This window comes from Macaca thibetana, chromosome 8, assembly GCF_024542745.1.
Source record: "Macaca thibetana thibetana isolate TM-01 chromosome 8, ASM2454274v1, whole genome shotgun sequence".
NCBI lineage: Eukaryota > Metazoa > Chordata > Mammalia > Primates > Cercopithecidae > Macaca > Macaca thibetana.
Genome location: NC_065585.1, coordinates 75,963,253 through 75,983,127, shown reverse-complemented (window position 1 = coordinate 75,983,127; position 19,875 = coordinate 75,963,253). Strand labels below are relative to the sequence as shown.

Sequence of the window (19,875 nt, the reverse complement as noted above, 5' to 3'; positions counted from 1 at the left end):
GAAGGGATTGGGGACCCATTTTTAGCCTCCTTAAACAAAACAATTGTTACCCAAGAATGTTATATTCAGAGAAACTAAGCTTCATAAATGAAGGAAAGACACAGTCTTTTCCAGACAAATAAATGCTGAAAGAATTTGCCACTCCCAAGTCAGCAATACAAGAACTTCTAGAAGGAACTCTAAACCCTGAAACAAATCATTGAAATACACCAAAGTAGAACCTCTTTAAAGCATAAATCTCACAGGACTCATATAACAATAACACAGTGAAAAAAAAAACTTGGGTATTCAGGCAACACACAGCACAAAGAATAGAATACTACCTCACATCTCTATACTAACATTGAATGTAAATGGCCTAAATGCTCCACTTAAAATACACAGAATGGCAAAATGGATAAGAATTCACCAGCCAAGTTTCTGCTGTCTTCAGGAGACTCGCCTAACACATAAGGACTCATATCAACTTAAGGTAAAGGGGTAGAAAAAGGTATTCCATGCAAATGGACACCAAAAGCAAGTAGGAGTAGGTATTTTTATATCAGATGAAACAAACTTTAAAGCAACAGCAGTTAAAAACAAACAAAGTGGAACATTATATAATGATAAAAGGACTAGTTCAACAGGAAAATGCCACAATCCTAAATATATATATATGCCTAACACTGGAGCTTCCAAATTTATAAAACAATTACCACTAGATCTAAGAAATGAGATAGATGGCAACACAATAATAGTGGGGGACTTGAATACTCCACTGACAGCACTAGACAGGTCATCCAGACAGAAAGTCAACAAAGAAACAATGGACCTAAACTTGACAGATATTTACCAAACAGTCTACCCAACAACTGCAGAATATACATTCTATTCATCAGCACATGAAATATTCCCCAAAATAAACCATATGATAGGCCACACAACAAGTCTCATTAAATTTAAGAAAATCAAAATTATATCAAGTACTCTCTGAGACCACACTGGAATAAAATTGGAAATCAAATCCAAAAGGAAGCTGCAAAACCATGCAAATACATGGAAATTAAATAACCTGCTCCTCAATGATCATGGGATCAACAAGGAAATCAAGATGGAAATTAAAAAGTTCTTTGAACTGAACAATAATAGTAACACAACCTATCAAAACCTCTGGGATACAGTAAAAGTAGTGCTAAGAGGAAAGTTCATAGCATTAAATGCCTACATCAAAAAGTCTGAAAGAGCACAAACAGATAATCTAATGTTATACCTCCTGGGACTGGAGAAACAAGAACTATTCAAACCCAGAAGAAGAAAAGAAATAACAAAGATCAGAGGAGAACTAAAAGAAACTGAAACAAAAATATTACAAAAGATAGATGAAAGAAAAAATTGGTTTTTGAAAAGATAAATATAGTAAGATTAACCAAGAAAAGAAGAAAGAAGATGCAAACAAGCTATATTCGAAATGAAACAGGAGATATTACTACTGATACCACAGAAACACATAGATTATTAAAGGCTACTATGAACATCTTTACACATATAAACTGGAAAACCTAGAGGAGATGGATAAATTCCTGGAAATATACAACCCTTCTAGATTAAACCAGGATGATATAGAATCTCTAAACAGACCAATAACAAGCAGTGAGATTGAAATAGTAATAAAAAATTGCCAACAAAAATAAGTTAGGGACCAGATGAATTCACAGCTGAATTCTATCAGGCAATTCAAAGAAGAATTGGCACTATTTCAAAAGATAGAGAAAGAGGTAATCCTTTCTAAATCATTTTATGAAGCCAATATTACCCTAATGCCAAAACCAGGGAAGGACATAACACAGAAAGAAAACTATAGACCAGACTCCTTGAACATACATGCAAACATCCTCACAAAATGCTAGTAAACCAAATCCAACAGAGTATCAAAAAGATAATCCACCAGGATCAAGTGGGTTTCATACCTTGGATGCAGGGATAGTTTAACATATGCAAGTCAATAAATGTAGCATAGCACATAAACAGAATTAAAAACAAAAATCACATAATCATCTCAATAAAGGCAGAAAAAGCATCAGACAAAATCCAGCATCCCTTTAGGATTAAAACCCTCAGCAAAATTGTTATAGAAGGTTCATACCTTAAGGTAAAAAAGCCATCTATAAAAAACCCACAGCCAGCATTATACTGAACAGGGAAAATTTGAAAGCATTCTCCCTGATAACTGAAAGAAGACAAAGATGCCCACTTTCACCACTTCTATTCACATAGTACTGGAAGTCCCAGCCAGAGCAGTCAGACAAGAGAAGGAATAAAGGGCATCCAGATCAGTGAAGAGGAAGTCAAACTGTCACTGTTTGCTGATGATATGATTATATACCTAGAAAACTCTAAAGACTCATCCAAAAAGCTCCTAGAACTGGTAAATGAATTCAGCAAAGTTTCAGGATACAAAATTAATGTACACATATCAGTAGCTCTGTTGTATACCAACAGCGACCACAGGAATATAACTAACCAAGGACATGAAAGACCTCTACAAGGAAAACCACAAAACACTGCTGAACGAAATTATAGACCACACAAACAAATGGAAATACTTCCCATACTCATGGACGGGTAGAATCAATATTATGAGAATGACCATACTGCCAAAAGCAATCTATAAATTCAATGAAATTCCCATCAAAATATCACCATCATTCTTCACAGAACTAGAAAAGACAATCTTAAAATTCATATGGAACCAAAAAAGAACCTGCATAGCTAAAGCTGTCCTAGGTGAAAAGAACAAATCTGGAGGAATCACATTACCTGAGTTCAAACTATACTATAAGGCCATAGTCACCAAAACAGCATAGTACTATTATAAAAATAGGCACATAGACCACTGGAACAGAATAGAGGAACCCAGAAATAAACCCAAATACTTACAGAAAACTGATCTTCAACAAAGCAAAAAAAATATAAAGTGGGGAAGGGACACCCTATTCAACAAATGGTGCTGGGATAATTGGCAAGCCACATGTAGAAGAATGAAACTGGATCCTCATCTCTCATCTTACACAAAAATCAACTCAAAATGGATCAAGGACTTAAATTTAAGAACTGAAACCATAAAAATTCTAGAAGATAACATCAGAAAAAACCCTTCCAGACATTAGCTTAGGTAAAGGCTTCATGACCAAGAATCCAAAAGCAAGTGCAACAAAAACAAAGATAAATAGATGGGACTTAATTGAACTAAAAAACTTCTGCACAGTCAAATAAATAATCAGCAGAGTAAGCAGAAAACGCAGAGTGGGAGAAAATCTTCATAATCTATACTTCTGACAAAGGACTGATATCCAGAATCTATAATACAAAAAACTCAAATCAGCAAGAAAAAAACTAACAATCCTATCAAAAAGTGGGCTAAGGACATGAATAGACGTTTCTCAAGAGGATATATGAGTGGCCAAAAAGCATATGGAAAAATGCTCAACATCACTAATGATCAGGGAAATGCAAATCGAAACCACAATGTGACACCACCTCACTCCTGCAAGAATGGCCATAGTAAAAAAATCAAAAAATAATAGATGTTGGTGTGGATGTGGTAAAAAGGAACACTTTTACACTGTTGATGGGAATGTAAACTAGTACAACCACTCTGGAAAACAGTGTGGAGATTCCTTAAAGAACTAAAAGAAGATCTACCATTTGATCCAGCAATCCTGTTACTAGATATCCACCCAGATGAAAAGAAGTCATTATACGAAAAAGATATTTGCACATAAATGTTTATAGCAGCACAATTTGAAATTTCAAAAATATGGAAGCAGCCCAAATGCTCCTCAATCAATGAGTGGATTAAAAAAAGTGATATATATATATAGTGGAATACTACTCAACCTTAAAAAGGAACAAAATAATGGCATTTACAGCAACCTGGACAGAATTGGAGACTATTATTCTAAGTGGAGTAACTCAGGAATGGAAAACCAAATATCATATGTTCTCACTTATATGTGGGAGCTAAGCTATGAGGATGAAAAGGCTTAAGAATGATATATTGGACTTTGGGGACTTGGGGGAAAGGGTGGGGGTGGCGAGGGATAAAAGACTACACATTGAGTACAGTGTACACTGCTCCGGTGATGGGTGCACCAAAATCTCAGAAATCACCACTAAATAGCTTATTCATGTAACCAAACACCACCTGTTCCCCAAAAACCTATTAAAAAATTAAAAATTAAAAAAAGATGCCCAAAGAAAAGCCACAAATAGGGAAACATATTTGCAATGTAATTGCCACTGATCAAAGATTAATATTCAGAATATGAAGAACACCTACAATTTAATAAATAAAAAATCAACACATCAATAGAAAAATAAGTAACAATTATGAATATATATTTTACAGAGAAGAAACACAAAAGGCCAACAAGCTGATGAAAAATACTTAAACTACCTTAGTGATCGTGGAAAAGCAAATTAAGACCATGGAGAGATACAATCCTTTTTCTTTTACAAGCTTTTGATTGGCATTGATTAAGAAAACTGACAAAACTAAGTTCTGGTGAAGTCATAGGTAAAAAGAAACTCGTATATTACAGGTATATGAGTTTTTGAAAAGTTTTCCATTATCTTAAAATCTTGAGCATTTATATAATCTAAAACCTAAAAACTCCATTTCTAGGTAAATGCTTTAGAGAAACAAGTTTCATATAGCATGAAATATGAACAACCCTTGTTAGTATGTTCATAGACAGGGAAATGGATAAATTATGAAATTTTTTTATGCAGTAGAAACCTGAATGCGTTTCAACTACATACAGGCAATGGATAAAATCAGTGACGTACAAATAGATCCCCTGTATGTAGTTGAAAGGCATTCAGATTTCTAGTGTGTAAATGTAGAACAATTGTTTTCCTGAAAAAAGAAAGCCCTGATTTGTAGAGATTGATGATTTCCATGGTGTGAATACTCCCACTGTGACTGATTTCCAGCAGCCAAACTGAAATGGTAGTTGGTTCTCCCAGTCTGGTATAAGCAAGTTGCAGCTCACCATTAAATGAGTTTTAAAAGCCTAATGCTTCTTGAACAAGAGCAAGTCACAGAATGCCATTTTAATAAAGCTCCAAAAAGCAAATCTAGCCAATACATTCTTTAGGAAAACATAAGTGACAAAACTATATTTAAAGAAGGGAATGACAAACACAAAATATTGGTTATTCTCAAGGGTATGGGGAGACTGGGTGATGGGGTAAGGAAGGAGCCCACACATATATGAAGGTTATTGAAAATGCCCTAATTATTAAGTGGTGGGTTTGGGGTGTTTATTTTGTCATTGTAATTTGTAATTTAAATATATCACATATAATAATAGCTGTGATATATTTTGCATGTTATATTTATATAAATGTTTTACAGATGTTGTATTTTTATATGTCAAATATTAGGTAATAAATATTTTTTTAAAAACTGCTAAGGGAACATAAACCAATGTTAATGTAGCGTAATACAAAGAAATGGCCATAGTTAATACATACTCACATCTGTGGTGATGACATGGCATGTTCTTATGATAGACATTTAACCCTGATAATGAACATTAAGTAATGTGTCACTAGCAACATGGAGGCCCCAGGCTGGCCATTCGTTGACACTCGCACAGCTTCTGGAGTCAGTCTGGTTTCTGCTCGTAGATATTCTTGCATGTGTATCTTCACTTACGCCATCCTTCCCTGACTAGCAATAAGGCCTTTTCTCTCCCTTCTCTGCCTATTTAGATCATCTGCTGTAAGATCATGTAAAGTCTCTCTGATATTTTCTTTCTCTCATTCCCAAATTGTTTTGAATTGCTTCTTCTGTGTTTGTTTCTCCTACTTCCATTGGATTATATGCTTCTTGAAGTTTTCTTACGTTACTTATCATGCCCCATACAAAACCAGGCACAAGACAGACACTATTTAATTAGTTGCCAATAATTTTTTAAATTTTATCAAAATAACTCCAACTTACCAATCTTTACCTGTATATATCCTTCAGCAATCTCATTTACATAATTACTGAGTATTATAAGGACTCAAATTTCCGGAGAAATTAAATAATGTATCAAGAATGTGTTGCAGATTATACTTTAAGCTCCTTTCTTGAAATGCCTAATCCTGCATTCTTCACATTCAATTATTAGTATGCCTAATCTGCAAATTCCAGAATATGAGTTTCTGATTTAGTACATTCTTTTCTACTTAAGTTAGTCAAATGACTAGATCCAATAATTGAATAGCATTGGCATTATCTGAAAGTGCTATAAAGTTGACAGTTTGTGTCAACTGTGCATCCACATTGAACTTGGCTCGGCAAGCATAAATATTTCTATAAATAGGTATAACTGTGCATAAAAAAAGTCTGTTGTGACACAAGCAGCAAAAGTAAAAATAATGGCTGAAAAAAGTTGGATGTAGCTAAGCACTGCAATCAACTACAGATTTTTAGGTTCCCACCAACATGTCCAATCAACCACACAGGCTGAATTTTTAGTCCTACTGCTACCACGGATTATTAGATTTCTGGTAAAATTACCTTATCTTTCCATGCTTCAGTTTCTTCTTCTCTAAAATGAGGATATAAGATAAACTGTAATATTTGACAAATTTAGGGACTCATTTCCCACTCACCCATAGGTGATTTTAAATAGCTAAAAAAATTTACTTACATTTGAAAATCATGCATAAAAGAAATTGCTCTGGAATAGACAGAGCAAAATAGCTTGCACTTATGTACTCACCTGTTACTGTTAATAAGCGATGCACTTAGAAGACATAAACAATGGCATTTACTGCTCCAAGCATTAAACACTAAGGTTTTACTTTCATGATATCTCTGGTCCCTACTAGCTTGTTAGATTGGTATCCTATTATTAGATTTGGGCTATTTGACAGTATCCATTTGACTTCATAACTTTCAAAAACAGTAGTTATGTAAACTCTCAAATGTTCTGGCAGTACTTATAGCTGTCCCTTCATACTAAGCTCAATGGAGATTACTGTATTATAGGTCTTTGTGGATATGGTACCAATAACCAGGGATAATTCAACAGAAACAAAACTGAACAAAATGTAAATCATACAAAGTTACTAATACTTTCTCTTTATAAATGTTCATCTTTGTTAAAAAGTTAATACTGCCCTGTAAATGTGTTCAAGTAAATTTCATGAAAGAAAGTGCACAGAAAATATTCAACTTCTTTTGAAAGCACCTAATGCAGTGCTTGGCATATAGTATTTGCTGAATAAATGAATACACAAATATACAAATACAGTAAATGTATGAATGAAAGAATGAATACATAAATAATCAAGCAGAATGACATCTCTTAAAAACCATTAACTACTCGTGGAGAAGAGCTTGAGAACTCATTTATAGTGTTTCTAACTTTAAAAAAATTTGCAAATCCATGAGAAGGTGGATTTTATTGTCCTATATATGGAAATAATTTTCTTCGTAATGTAGAATGAACATTTTAATGTTATTTATTAAATCAATAGATTACTCAAATAAGAACTTCAATACACAAACAAAACAGGAAACATACTGAGTGAATACTAAAATTATAGTAGCATTTGCTCACAGTTCTGCAGAATATAATTCAGTTTTGGAGGACTTAAATTATGCTTAATTTACATCCTATTTTAACAAATTTATTGTCACCTTTACAATTGGGTTTTGGGAGCTAGAGCTTCATGTATTCTTTACAAGTGGATTAATAGTTTTGCATTTGGTATAATTCTCATTTGTCTCTCCTGATTTTATCCACTAAAACTTGCTTATTTTTAATATCTATGTTCTGTTAGGAAAGGTAGATTTAAAATCCTTAAATTCACCTACAACTTGAGAACGATGTGTTTCTCCTGAAGTCAGTTTTACGGTGGAAGGTATTCTGTGTTCTAAAACAAAATCCGCATTTACATCTACATAAACTATGTGCCCCAGAATTTAGAAACTTGTCTTCTTGAATGTAAAATTCTGAGTTATCAGAGATAGAGAGAGCTCCATGATTCAAAAGCTATGATTATGGATCTGTGCTGAGCTTTCCATTGTCTCCCTGGTGTTTGGTGGTCATTAAGGGTTTGAAAGATTTCATGCTCTAATTCTCTTTTCAGAGTATACGTTTTACGAAACAGAAAAATCTGTCTGCATATGTACATAAAGCTAAAGGAAAATCTTTAGGGCTTTATATGATTCCCTCAAGTATTAATAAATATAAGAAATTAATTTTTAAATCCAGTGGTTTAAAATACCTTTCTCTTAACTGATTTTTTTTTTAATTTGAAAAGGAGTTCAAATTCAACTGAGAGAAGTCAACAGTCTTCTGGATAGATTATTCCTAGTTGCTCCATTTACCTATCACAGAATTCTTTATAATCCGTAGAAATCCTTGTTGTTCTGATGGTTGTTACAATGTCAGAAGACACAAGAAAAAGGTTGCATCATTTTTTTCCACATATTTGAAAGCCACTACTCACTCACCCATCAATGTATTCAATTCAGGCTAAGTAATTGCAACTTCTTGCTTCATACATTGAAATGGAAAACCAATCACCATTTAATAATATCCACCTTTCTCTGAACTTTTTTCAGAACGTTCCATTCCATCTGAAAGAGAGAGCACAAAATAGTACTCAAATTGTGTAACCCCCAAAAGGAGACAACTGATAGATAAAACAAATAATTTTAAAATTATAAAAAAGAAAAAGGACATTAAATATAATTATGTTCCAACAATTAGCTGGATAATATGCCAAAATATCTTGCTTTATTTGTATAACTAAGATAACTGTGGTTCTTGCACATTCCTGACATTATTGGGCCCTTCTAGATTGAAAATACTTATCATTTTTCATGAGTTGTTTTTAAGTTAAATATTATTTCATGTTCTACTTTAACTCACAAACAATATGATTTTTTCAACAACAAATTCTGTCATTTTATTATCACAACAGTTTTATATATCAGAGAATTAATAAGCAATATGTGACTGTAATTTATTCATTTTTTAAAAATAAAAATAGATTCCTTACCTGGGACTGAAGAAGCACTAATGGAGGAGGGTGACGAATTTGAGAAAGCATCTAAACTAACAGGACCTGTAAGTATATTCATTGACTTATTTTTTTTTAATTGCTAAAACTAATTTAAATTACTAATAGGAAAATCTAAATAAAATATAATAAAGCCAACTTTCTTACTGGTTAATTAGGCTGTTCTAAGTTGTTTCAACAGTTGGGGAAGAAGACTTGAACTAGATGAGAAAACTGAAGTTCTGATGTTATTAGCTGCTTGCTTGTTGTGCATGTGAGCACGCTAAAAGGTTATGAGCTGCCATGTTAAACTTCAGTAAGTTTAACTATACTTACCTTGGTAGTAAAACAAATATTTTGCATATCCTGAAAGTTTACATATGACTTATGCTATTTTTAGTTGTGAAGTCCTTGTAATATGTTTGTTAAACCATATATCTTCAATACAGTATTTTGGGAGAGAACTATTAGGTTTAAGATTTTTAATGCGATTTAAAGTTAAAAGAATCAATAGAAAAAACCTGAAATTCTGTACAAATTCTAACTAAAAATAATTTTTTAATAAATGCTAAAGTTCATAAAATATTTTGAGTTTCTATAAAAATAACTAATGCAATCATGCGTTATCTTAAACATAATATTTGGACTGGGTTTGTATGTGTCTATATTCTCTGTATTCATTTGCTAGAGCTGCCATAACAAAGTAGCAAAGACTGGGTAGCTTAAATAACAAAAAGTTATTTTCTCAAAATTCTGGAGTCAAAAATAAAGGATCACAGTATTGGCAGGGCTGGTTGCTTCTGAGGTCTCCCTTTGTACCTTGTAGATGAATGTCTTCTCCCTGAGTCTTCACAGCTTTTTCCCTTTGTATGTGTCTGTGTTCTAATCACTTAACACCAGCGATATATCACAAATATCACCAGTGATATTGAATGAGGGCCTCCCTAATAACCACCTTTAACTTAATTACCTCTCTAAAGACCTTATTTCCAAATACATTCTGAAGTACTTGGGCAAGGAATTTGACATATGAAGTTTTAGGAGAACACAGTTCAACCCATAATACTCTGTGACGAGATTACATGATTTTAAACATTATTCACATCATAGGATTTGGTAAAAGGCGCCAAGTTTTCCAATGAACTTGATAACAAAATAAATTTTAAAAATTATTGATGAAATTAATGTATCTTTGCTCAGATGTTATTTTATTGACCCTATTTAAAATTTTCATTTCCCTTCTTTATTTTTTATACAGTACTTATGATTTCTACTGTGTGATGTAATTTACTTATTTGTTTTACTGTTCGTTTCTTTCAACTGTAATATAAGGTCTACCATGGCAAGAATTTTTGTACATTTTTTTCACTTCCACATCCCTAGAAGAGTACCTACACACAGGAGGCCCATAATATCACACACACACACACACAGACACACACACACACATATGTTGAATGCATAGTTCAGCAATAATTCCTCACCATAAGATGAAAACTATTATATTTTCCTTTACTATAAAATGATAAAATCTTAGAAATAGAAAAAAACATGGTAACTGTCCAGTTCAACATTTCCCATCTCTTACCTTGGCATTTTCAACTGTGGTGTTTTCAGTCCTGTATTCAATGCAGTGCTATCTAACCTATAGATGAGGAAACAGAAACTCAGAGAACCTAAGGAACTAAAGTTAAAAGTTAAAACTAAAGTTAAAAGTTAAAAGTCCTAAAGTTAAAAGAACAGTGATATCAGGAGTTGGGACTAGTCAATTTTCCTTCTACTGTACATCCTTAATATTTTTAGTGCTTTTCTGCTTCTTTTAGAAACAGTTTATTCCTGTTTGTTAGAGATTGTCTTCCATTCCTCACAAACATTGGTCCTGGTTCTACTCGGGGAGTGATAGCTTAAACCTAATCCTTTTTACAATTAACTGATGTTCAGATATTAGAAGCTACCAGTGTGTCCCAAATGAGACTTAAATTTTTAGGTCAAAACACAGTCCATTCTTTTAACCAATGCTTTTACATTGTGTAGTTTCAAAAAATTTCAGTACCTTGATGCTTTTTCTGAATATATCCTTGTTTGCCAAGTCCCCTGCAACATGTGAGTTATGCCACAACCAAATTTAGGGTTCCAAATAATGTTCTCACATAGAGTACAATGAAGTATGTGGTTGGAACAAATATTATTTGGGGTTTATAGCCTACTGTTGCATCAATTTTATTTTTTAAGAAATGTTCTGCCATTTATAAACTTTAGTATTTCTCCATGACCTCATGATGTTATGTTGTCCTTTAGGTTGTGATAATCTGTCATTCATCACTTTTTGCAAAGGTTATCAGCTGTGAATTCCACAAAGTTCATATTTCTCCCTCAGGTCTAAACATATACCATTAGATTCTTCTTCTAATCATTTACTCCAATCAAGATATATCCTGTCTATAGTATTTGGCTTCCTTAATAATACACAAAACTGCAAAGAAAAAAGAAATTAGATTTATTTGACCAAACTTTTCATGAGTGATTTCAAATGGGCTCTTCGAGATCTTTGCTTTTTTCCACTGTACTCACACAGTGCTTCCCCAGTGCAAAAGTTTGTTGTAGGTCAACTTTGTTTTTATTTACATTCATTAGATTTTTGCATTAAAAATTATCTGATTCCACTTAATATCATATTACACATTTAAATCTTTTTGGAATTAAGTGAAATAAAAACAATAAATGAATAAATGAATGAATGTCAGGACCCTGAAGCAGACAGTTTCTAGGTGGCAGCTGCTTTTATTATGAGGAAAGCATGAGTTAAAATCAAAGTTAATTTTGTTAAAATGATGATATTTTAGATGTAGATTTCCTAAAAATACTTCTGTAGTATTTTGTGGGAGAGCATTTTTAATAAATCAAGAAGAAAATTGTGACTTTATCTAAATATTAATGAAGAATTGGAACAAAGCAACTTTTTTTCTTTATTACCGTAAGAAACATAAAATACTTCAAAGCAAATTTTGAGTCATATCCTGTACAAATATAAATATGCCACAAATGTTGAAAACCATTTAAGGCAGTTTCAACACAGGCTGTCTCTATTTGCTAACTTTCCATGTTGAGTATTGTATATTAATAAGTGGGGAACAGACTCTTGGAAACTGTTTTTTCCTAGTGGCTTACTCTGTGCTTGGAATATTTCTTGAATATTTTGTGAATATTTAAGTGATGTAGAGGCAACATTTATATTTGAATTTTTATCCTCCTCCAAATAAGCAAGTCATTCTTCTGGAATTTCCCTCTCCCTCTCTGCTCTCTCTTTTTCTGGACTGCCTCTTGGTATATATACAGCCTATGCAGGTTAAAACTGGATTTGTCAGGTAAAGCCGTTAAGTAAACCAACAAAAAGACAACCGTGAAAAGACAATACCAAACAGCAGGTATTGATTATGACCTCTTAGCTTCATAAATATAATGCATTATTTTAGATCAATGATTGATAAACACTTAATATCAATGATTTTGGATAATTTCTTATGCAATTTTTTTTTTGCTTCAAATGCTTGGTTTTTTTTTTTGTTTGTTTTTTGTTTTTTTGAGACAGGGTCTAGCTCTGTTACCCAGGCTGAATTCAGTGGTATTATCACAGCTCACTGCAGCATTGACCTCCTGGGCTCTGACATTCCTCCCACCTCAGCACCTCAACCTCCTGGGTAGCTGGGACTACAGGTGTGCACCACCACACCCGACAAAATTTTATATTTTGTAGAGACAGAATCTAGCTATGTTGCCCAGGCTGGTCTTGAACTCCTGGACTCAGGCAATCCTCCTTCCTCGGCCACCCAAAGTGCCAGGATTACAGGAATGAGCTTCCTTTATCTTAAAAAATCTATTTTGCTGTAAAATTATTAAATAAATATATGGGTGTAAAGGGAAGATGAAGATAATTAAGAAAGATTATTGATAGTAAATATTTTACTGACTTTTTTTCTTTTTTCCTTGTAAATTTTTAAAGTTATTGTATTCATCAGCCAGTAATGACTAGCTCATTATAATCTGACTCTCATAAGACTTTATGTAACTGGTCATCATTTCTTAAAGTAGAAAAGAAAATGTAAAAGACTTCTGTAAAAAAGGTTTCCTAAAATGCCCAGGGTTTACTAAAAGTTATGCTTTTGGTATCTCCTCCTGGAGAGTTTTATCTACTTGGGAAAATATATAAAATTGCCTAGGATAATATCACATATCAATATGTGATGATATCACATATTTGTACAGCACTTTTTAATTATTAAGTGCTTCACATATTTAACACCAATAGTGTCTAAATTTTGTCATTTTCATGGCTTATCACTTTATCCTGACCACCTCGCTGTGAAGTAGTGCTTCCTTAGCTTCAGATGAGCATACTGAGCTTCCAAAAGATCTTGTGATTTGTCCCAGGTCACATAGAGAGGGCAGGACAAAAACTCATGGTTCCCAGTGCCCAAACTGTCTTTCATAGAACTTGTTGGGATCCATACAATTGGTACTTATTTGCAAATTTGTATTTAGGCACTTAGTCACTGTTAACACCTGCAATGAAAAGGGGATAAGTATTAGGCCATTATCAGTAGCCAATATCTTTTTTTATTTTTTGTTTTATTTTATTTTATTTTAAGATGGAGTCTTGCTCTGTCACCCAAGCTGGAGTGCAGTGGTATGATCTTAGCTCATTGCAACCTCTGCCTCCTGGGTTCAAGTAATTCTCGTGCCTCTGGCTCCCTAGTAACTGGGATTACAGGCATGTACCAATACGCCCAGCTAATTTTTGTATTTTTAGTAGAGATGGGGTTTCACCATGTTGGTCAGACTGGCCTTGAACTCCTGACCTCAAGTGATCCATCTGCCTCAGCCTCCCAAAGTGCTGAGATTACAGGTGTAAGCCACCATGCCTGGCCATCAATATCAAAGCTTGAAGCAGGTAGTGAAAAGCAACAGTTTGAGGGACTGGATCAGAACAGGTAGTTTTTTATGAGAGAAAGGGATTGGTACATTTCAGCATAAGAGATTAGCCTTGCTAAGGTTTTTCGGAATTGGAGGACTCTGAGAAACCAGAGCAGTATGAAAAGAGATCCTGGGATGGGGAAACTACTGAGAAAGAAAGCAAAAGGAAAAAAAGTATATGTTTAAGAAAAAAATATCTGTGGCAAGCTTGATCCAAAAGTTAGAGACTCTGGTAATTCTGGAGTTATCTTGATAAAGTGTCTGTTGAGCTAGATTGGAGGTAAATTTGATTATTTTTAGTCTTGCCAGATGTTGTGTGTGAGAGTCCATTTTCATGCTGCTGATTAAAAACATACCCAAGGCTGGGAAGAAAAAGACGTTTAATTGGACTTACAGTTCCACATGGGTGGGAGAGCTCAGAATCATGGTGGGAGGTGAAAGACCCTTCTTACATGGCAGCAGAGAGAGAAAATGAGGAAGAAGCAAAGCGGAAACCCCTGATAAACCCATCAGATCTCATGAGACTTGTTCACTATCACGAGAATAGCACAGTAAAGATTGGCCCCCATGATTCAATAACCTCCCCCTGGGGCCCTCCCACAACACATGGGAATTCTGGGAAATGTAATTCAAGTTGAGATTTGGGTGTGGACACAGTCAAACCATATCATCCCACCCCTGGCCCCTCCAATCTCATGTCCTCACATTTCACAACCAATCATCACACCTTCTCAGCAGTCCCCCAAAGTCTTAACTAATTTCAGCAATAATCCAATGGTCCACAGTCCAAAGTCTCATCTGAGACAAAGCAAGTCCCTTCTGCCAATGAGTCTGTAAAATCAAAAGCAAGTTAGTTACTTCCTAGATACAATGGGGGTACAGATATTGGGTAAACATAGTTGTTCCAAATGGGAGAAATTGGCCAAAACAAAGGGGTTACGGGGCCCATGCAAGTCTGAAATCCAGTGGGGCAGTCAAATTTTAAAGTTCCAAAATGATCTCCTTTGACTCCAGGTCTCACATCCAAGTCACATTGATGCAAGAGGTGGGTTCCCATGGTCTTGGGCCTGCTCCACCCCTGTGGCTTTGCAGGGTACACCCTCTCTCCTGGCTGCTTCCATGGGCTGGTGTTGAGTGGTTGTGGCTTTTCCAGGAGCACAGTGCAAGCTGTCAGTGGATCTACCATTCTGGGGTCTAGAGGACCATGGCTGTCTTCTCACAGCTCTACTATGTGGTGCCCCCGTAGGGACTCTGTGTGGGGTTTCTGATCCCACATTTCCCTTCTGCACTGCCCTAGCAGAGGTTCTCCACGCAGGCCCAGGTCCTGCAACAAACTTTTGCCTGGGCATCCAGGCATTTCCATTTATCTTCTGGAATCTAGGCAGATGTTCCCAAACCTCAATTCTTGACTTCTGTGCACCCTCATGCTCAACACCATGAGCAAGCTGCCAAGGCCTGGGGCTTCCACCCTCTGAAGCCACAGCCTGAGCTGTATGTCAGCCCCTTTCAGCCATGGCTGGAGCAGGTGGGACACAGGGCACCCAGTCCCTAGGCTGCACACAGCACAGGGACCCTGGGACCAGCCCACGAAACCACTTTTTCCTCCTGGGCCTCCGGGGCCTGTGATGGGAGGAGCTGCCGGGAAGTTCTCTGATATGCCTTGGAGACATTTTGTCTTGAGGATTAACATTAGGATCCTTGCTACTTATGCAAACTTCTGCAGCCAGCTTGAATTTCTCCACAGAAAATGGGTTTTTATTTTCTATCACTTGGTCAGGCTGCAAATTTTCCAAACTTTTATGCTCTGCTTCTCTTATAAAACTGAATACCTTTAAAAGCACCCAGGTTACATCTTGAATGCTTGCTGCTTTGAAATTTCTTCCTCCAGATACTCTAAATCATCTCTCTCAAGTTCAATGTACCACAAATCTCTAGGGCAGGGGCAAAATGCTGCCAGTCTCTTAGCTAAAGCATAACGAGAGTCACCTTTGCTCTAGTTCCCAACAAGTTCCTCTCCTCCATCTGAGACCATCTCAGACTGAATTTTATTTTCCATATTGCTATCAGCATTTTGGGAAAAGCCATTCAACAAGTCTCTAGGAAATTCCAAACTTTCCCACATTCACCTTCAAACTGTTCCAACCTCTGCCTGCTACCCAGTTCCAAAGTCGCTTCCACATTTTCTGGTATCTTTTCAGCAATGCCCCACTCTACTGGTACAATTTACTGTATTAGTCCGTTTTCATGCTGCTGATAAAAACATAACCAAGGCTGGGAAGAGAAAGAGGTTTAATTATACTTACAGCTCCACATGGCTGGGGATGCCTCAGAATCATAGCAGTCAGTGAAATGCACTTCTTACATGGCAGCAGCAAGAGAAAATAAGGAAGAAGCAAAAGTGGAAACCTCTGATAAACCCATCAAATCTCATGAGACTAATTCACTATCACAAGGATGGCATGGGAAAGACCAGCCCCCATGATTCAATAACCACCCCCTGGATCCCTCCAACACGTGGGAATTCTGAGAGATACAATTCAAGTTGAGATTTTGGTGGGGACACTGCCAAACCGTATCATTGTGTTTTGTTGATTAGTACATAAAACATTCTTTTTATTTTTGCTGTAGGAACAAATGAATAGCTTTTTCCCTTTTCACTCTTCCTGATTCTTTCGACTTCTACTCTCAAGTAGTGAAGTTTGGATCTGATTGTGTGACACTGAAATTTCTCACATATGCCATATTTCCCAAGGTCCTGTGGATAGAAACTTAAAAAATAATGAATTTGGATAAGATGCAAATATACTCTTTTCACAACTATAATTGGAAAACATGAAGAAGAAGCATCTATGCATATATCTTCTGTAACACATACAACTTATGTATAATTTCAGAAAGATTGGACAGCAAGAGCATTGTTCTTAAATGAATTTCTTTTTACAAGAAAGAATTAGATGAATTGCTTTTTGTTAATTTTTAATTTTTTTTATCTGGCCAATGCAGTACCTAGGTCAACAGAGTCCCTCCTGTATTTCTATTCGGTGACTGAATGTTAATTAGCAGAGTTGAATCCTCTTATAATAAGTCCTGGATTCTTTTGGGAATTATGTTAAAAAAGGAATTTTACACAATGAACATTGATTGCTAAGACTTAAAGAAACTTTGGCAATCTGCTGAAGTCATATGACATTTCTCAATATGCAAGTTGCACAAATGCCTTTTATTTCTTTTCTCCAAAAACATACATACTACTTTCAGGCCAAATACTGTGCCTTCTTGGAGATTCATTCCTCTATCCCATTTCTTCTTTCCCAGATCTTTACCTTTTCTGTTGTAAGGCATTCATAAAAATATCTATACATTTGATTCCAGGTGAGATTTGTCAAAAATAATTTTTTAAAATCTATACATTTGAAAGACATAAAATTATAAAATCATCACTTAGGCTTGACAGGAAGCATTAAAAAATTGTACTCATACAATTCCTGTATAAAATATGGGTGAGGAATAGTTCTTTAGTGGACCTTTGCACTATGTATTTAACTATGAATTTTGGTACTCCTGCTTTATATCTTGTTTCTTATTAATATTGCTACACTGTATACACAAGCCTGCCCACAGAAACATTTTGTCTGTTTCATCATACTCACAACTTAACATTTTAAATGTTTCCAATAAAACATGTTCCAGATTCTTTTTTAATACTCAAGTATAATTTTATGGTACATAAATTGTTGCACATATTTTAGAGGGTTTGTGATTTTGTGTAAATTGATTTAAATATTTGAGCAATAGAAGCAAAGTTGAGTGAATGAATTAGTGAACAATTTGCAATTTTTCCTGCATTGTACATCTGTAATGGAAAACTAGGCACACAGCTAGCATTTATGGAATTAAGATTAAACATATTTCAACTTGTACTCTTGCAAAATGAAAAAGAAATGAATGTTCATTATAATCTCACCAAATAGAAGTAATAAATTATGATGAATTTTGTCCCTTGAAAGATAGTGTTGGCAAATTGCTGGCGACTAATTGTAGCAATGAAATTTATGTTAAAGAACTGTGACTAGTACATATTTTGCTCAATCCTAAAGGTTTTTTCTATTTCTTTTTTTCTGGCCTGTGGAATTTCACTTGGCTTTTATGACTCATAGGCTAAGATGCCAATAAAGCTGCTCAAAATTAAGTGCTATAGTAGGCAAGTTATCTAACCAAAGTTTGGGATCTGGTGGGATTTTTCCTTTTGACATTTCAGGTCTGTTGATTTCTGACATGTTAAGGATGAAAATATTTGCCCAGACCTCTGTAAATATTATTTTTTAAAACATCTATGAGTTTGAAAATGTAATTTCTGCAAATGTTACATTTGCAAAGAGAAAAAATGACCAAAGATGATAAAGTGTGACATAATAAATGTTTAGACATTGATTATGGTTTTGGTAATTAATTCAATCACTTTACATAATTGCACTGTTTCTCCATTAATAAAAGTATGACATTATTTTGTTGTATCAGTTAAATTCTGCCTTTAATTTTTAAAATAATGGGAAGGGAGTGTGGCCTAATATACATTAATGCAGAACAAGTATAATTAATTTCTAGGCAAATAATACCCAAGGAGATGTATGACAGCATGAGATCCCAGTCATGAGTCTGTTAGTTCTGAACGTGATGAGCAAAAGGGAAACCATAATTTTACATTTTCAGTATTTTGAAGTTATTGCTAATTCTTTATTAAAGTAATTGTCACCTGCTGCAAATTTAATTAGATTCCAGTAGAAATGGGCTGAAGAGAAGAAAAGCAATATGGATTATGTTTGTGTTTCGAGGTAAAGCCCTATATCTCTGACTGTGAATTGTGCAGGATGTGTGCTGGGAAACACATTAAGTTAACATCCAATCCCTTGTGGAAATGGAAAAACCTGAAATTACCCACAAGGGAGTTTCCTTTACATGTTCCTCTCCTTCTTCAGCTAAGAAAACTACACAGATTACATAAAATGGTGGATTCTGTGTGCTTCCCTACAGAAGCTTACGCATTTGCGGGGTTCTTTTTTACCTTTTAACCACATTCATCTAATCAAGATAATATTTCTGCTTATTGTAAAAAGTGACCATATTTGTTTTCTGAATCTGAAGAGTGTGCTGATTCAAACAAATCGAAAAAATATTTTATATTTCTGATATTATGTTGACTAATACATATATTAAAAGAATATTTGGAAAATGATTATGTTTATATGTTTATATTGAAAGGATGTTGACTGTTAGGTTATATTGAATAAAAAGTCGTTTTTCAGAAATCAAACTCTTTTTAAAATGGAATATAAAAAGCCTTACATTCTGCTTTTCTTTACATTACATCATAAGCATATTCTTTTTTCCCACTATGGTTTTGTTATTCCGAAAGTTAAAAAAGAAAAAAATTACATCTATCTTACAAGCTAAAGGCAATAAGCACGTTCTTACATAAAATTTCTAAGTCTAGTTCTAACGGCTGTGCTTTATTGCAGCCTTACCTGTTTTAGCACCAATTAGACCACGTAGCCTCTTATTATTCACTTTTCAGAAGTTTAAGACTTTAATTTTGGTGTTACATCATAACATAGAGCTGCCATACTTGATTTAATGTTAGGTTTTTAGGTTGGATACGCCCAAATCGTTTGTCCCAGGCTACTGATCGTTGGGATTGGTGACAGATATGCTGGGACCTCAGTGTTCCAGTCCTTCTGGTCACTGGTTGAACTTTCATTCCATGCAAGCAGCCTATTCGAGGTTCTCTGTGTACTGTACAAATATTATTATTTCCTTTGTTTCGATGTGAAGATGTTGGGACACACTGGTTTAGAT

The 19,875-nt window shown here is 34.7% G+C and overlaps 1 protein-coding gene across 3 annotated transcripts in view; it reads left to right on the top strand.

The window, feature by feature from the left end:
- Positions 1-19,875, top strand: part of C8H8orf34 (chromosome 8 C8orf34 homolog) — a 480,177-nt gene that overhangs the window by 372,924 nt on the left and 87,378 nt on the right. For all 3 annotated transcript variants that reach the window (XM_050800254.1, XM_050800253.1, XM_050800252.1), the window contains one exon: positions 9,043-9,119. In XM_050800254.1, the coding sequence (XP_050656211.1) occupies positions 9,043-9,119 (77 nt within the window). The remainder of the gene's footprint in view (positions 1-9,042; positions 9,120-19,875) is intronic.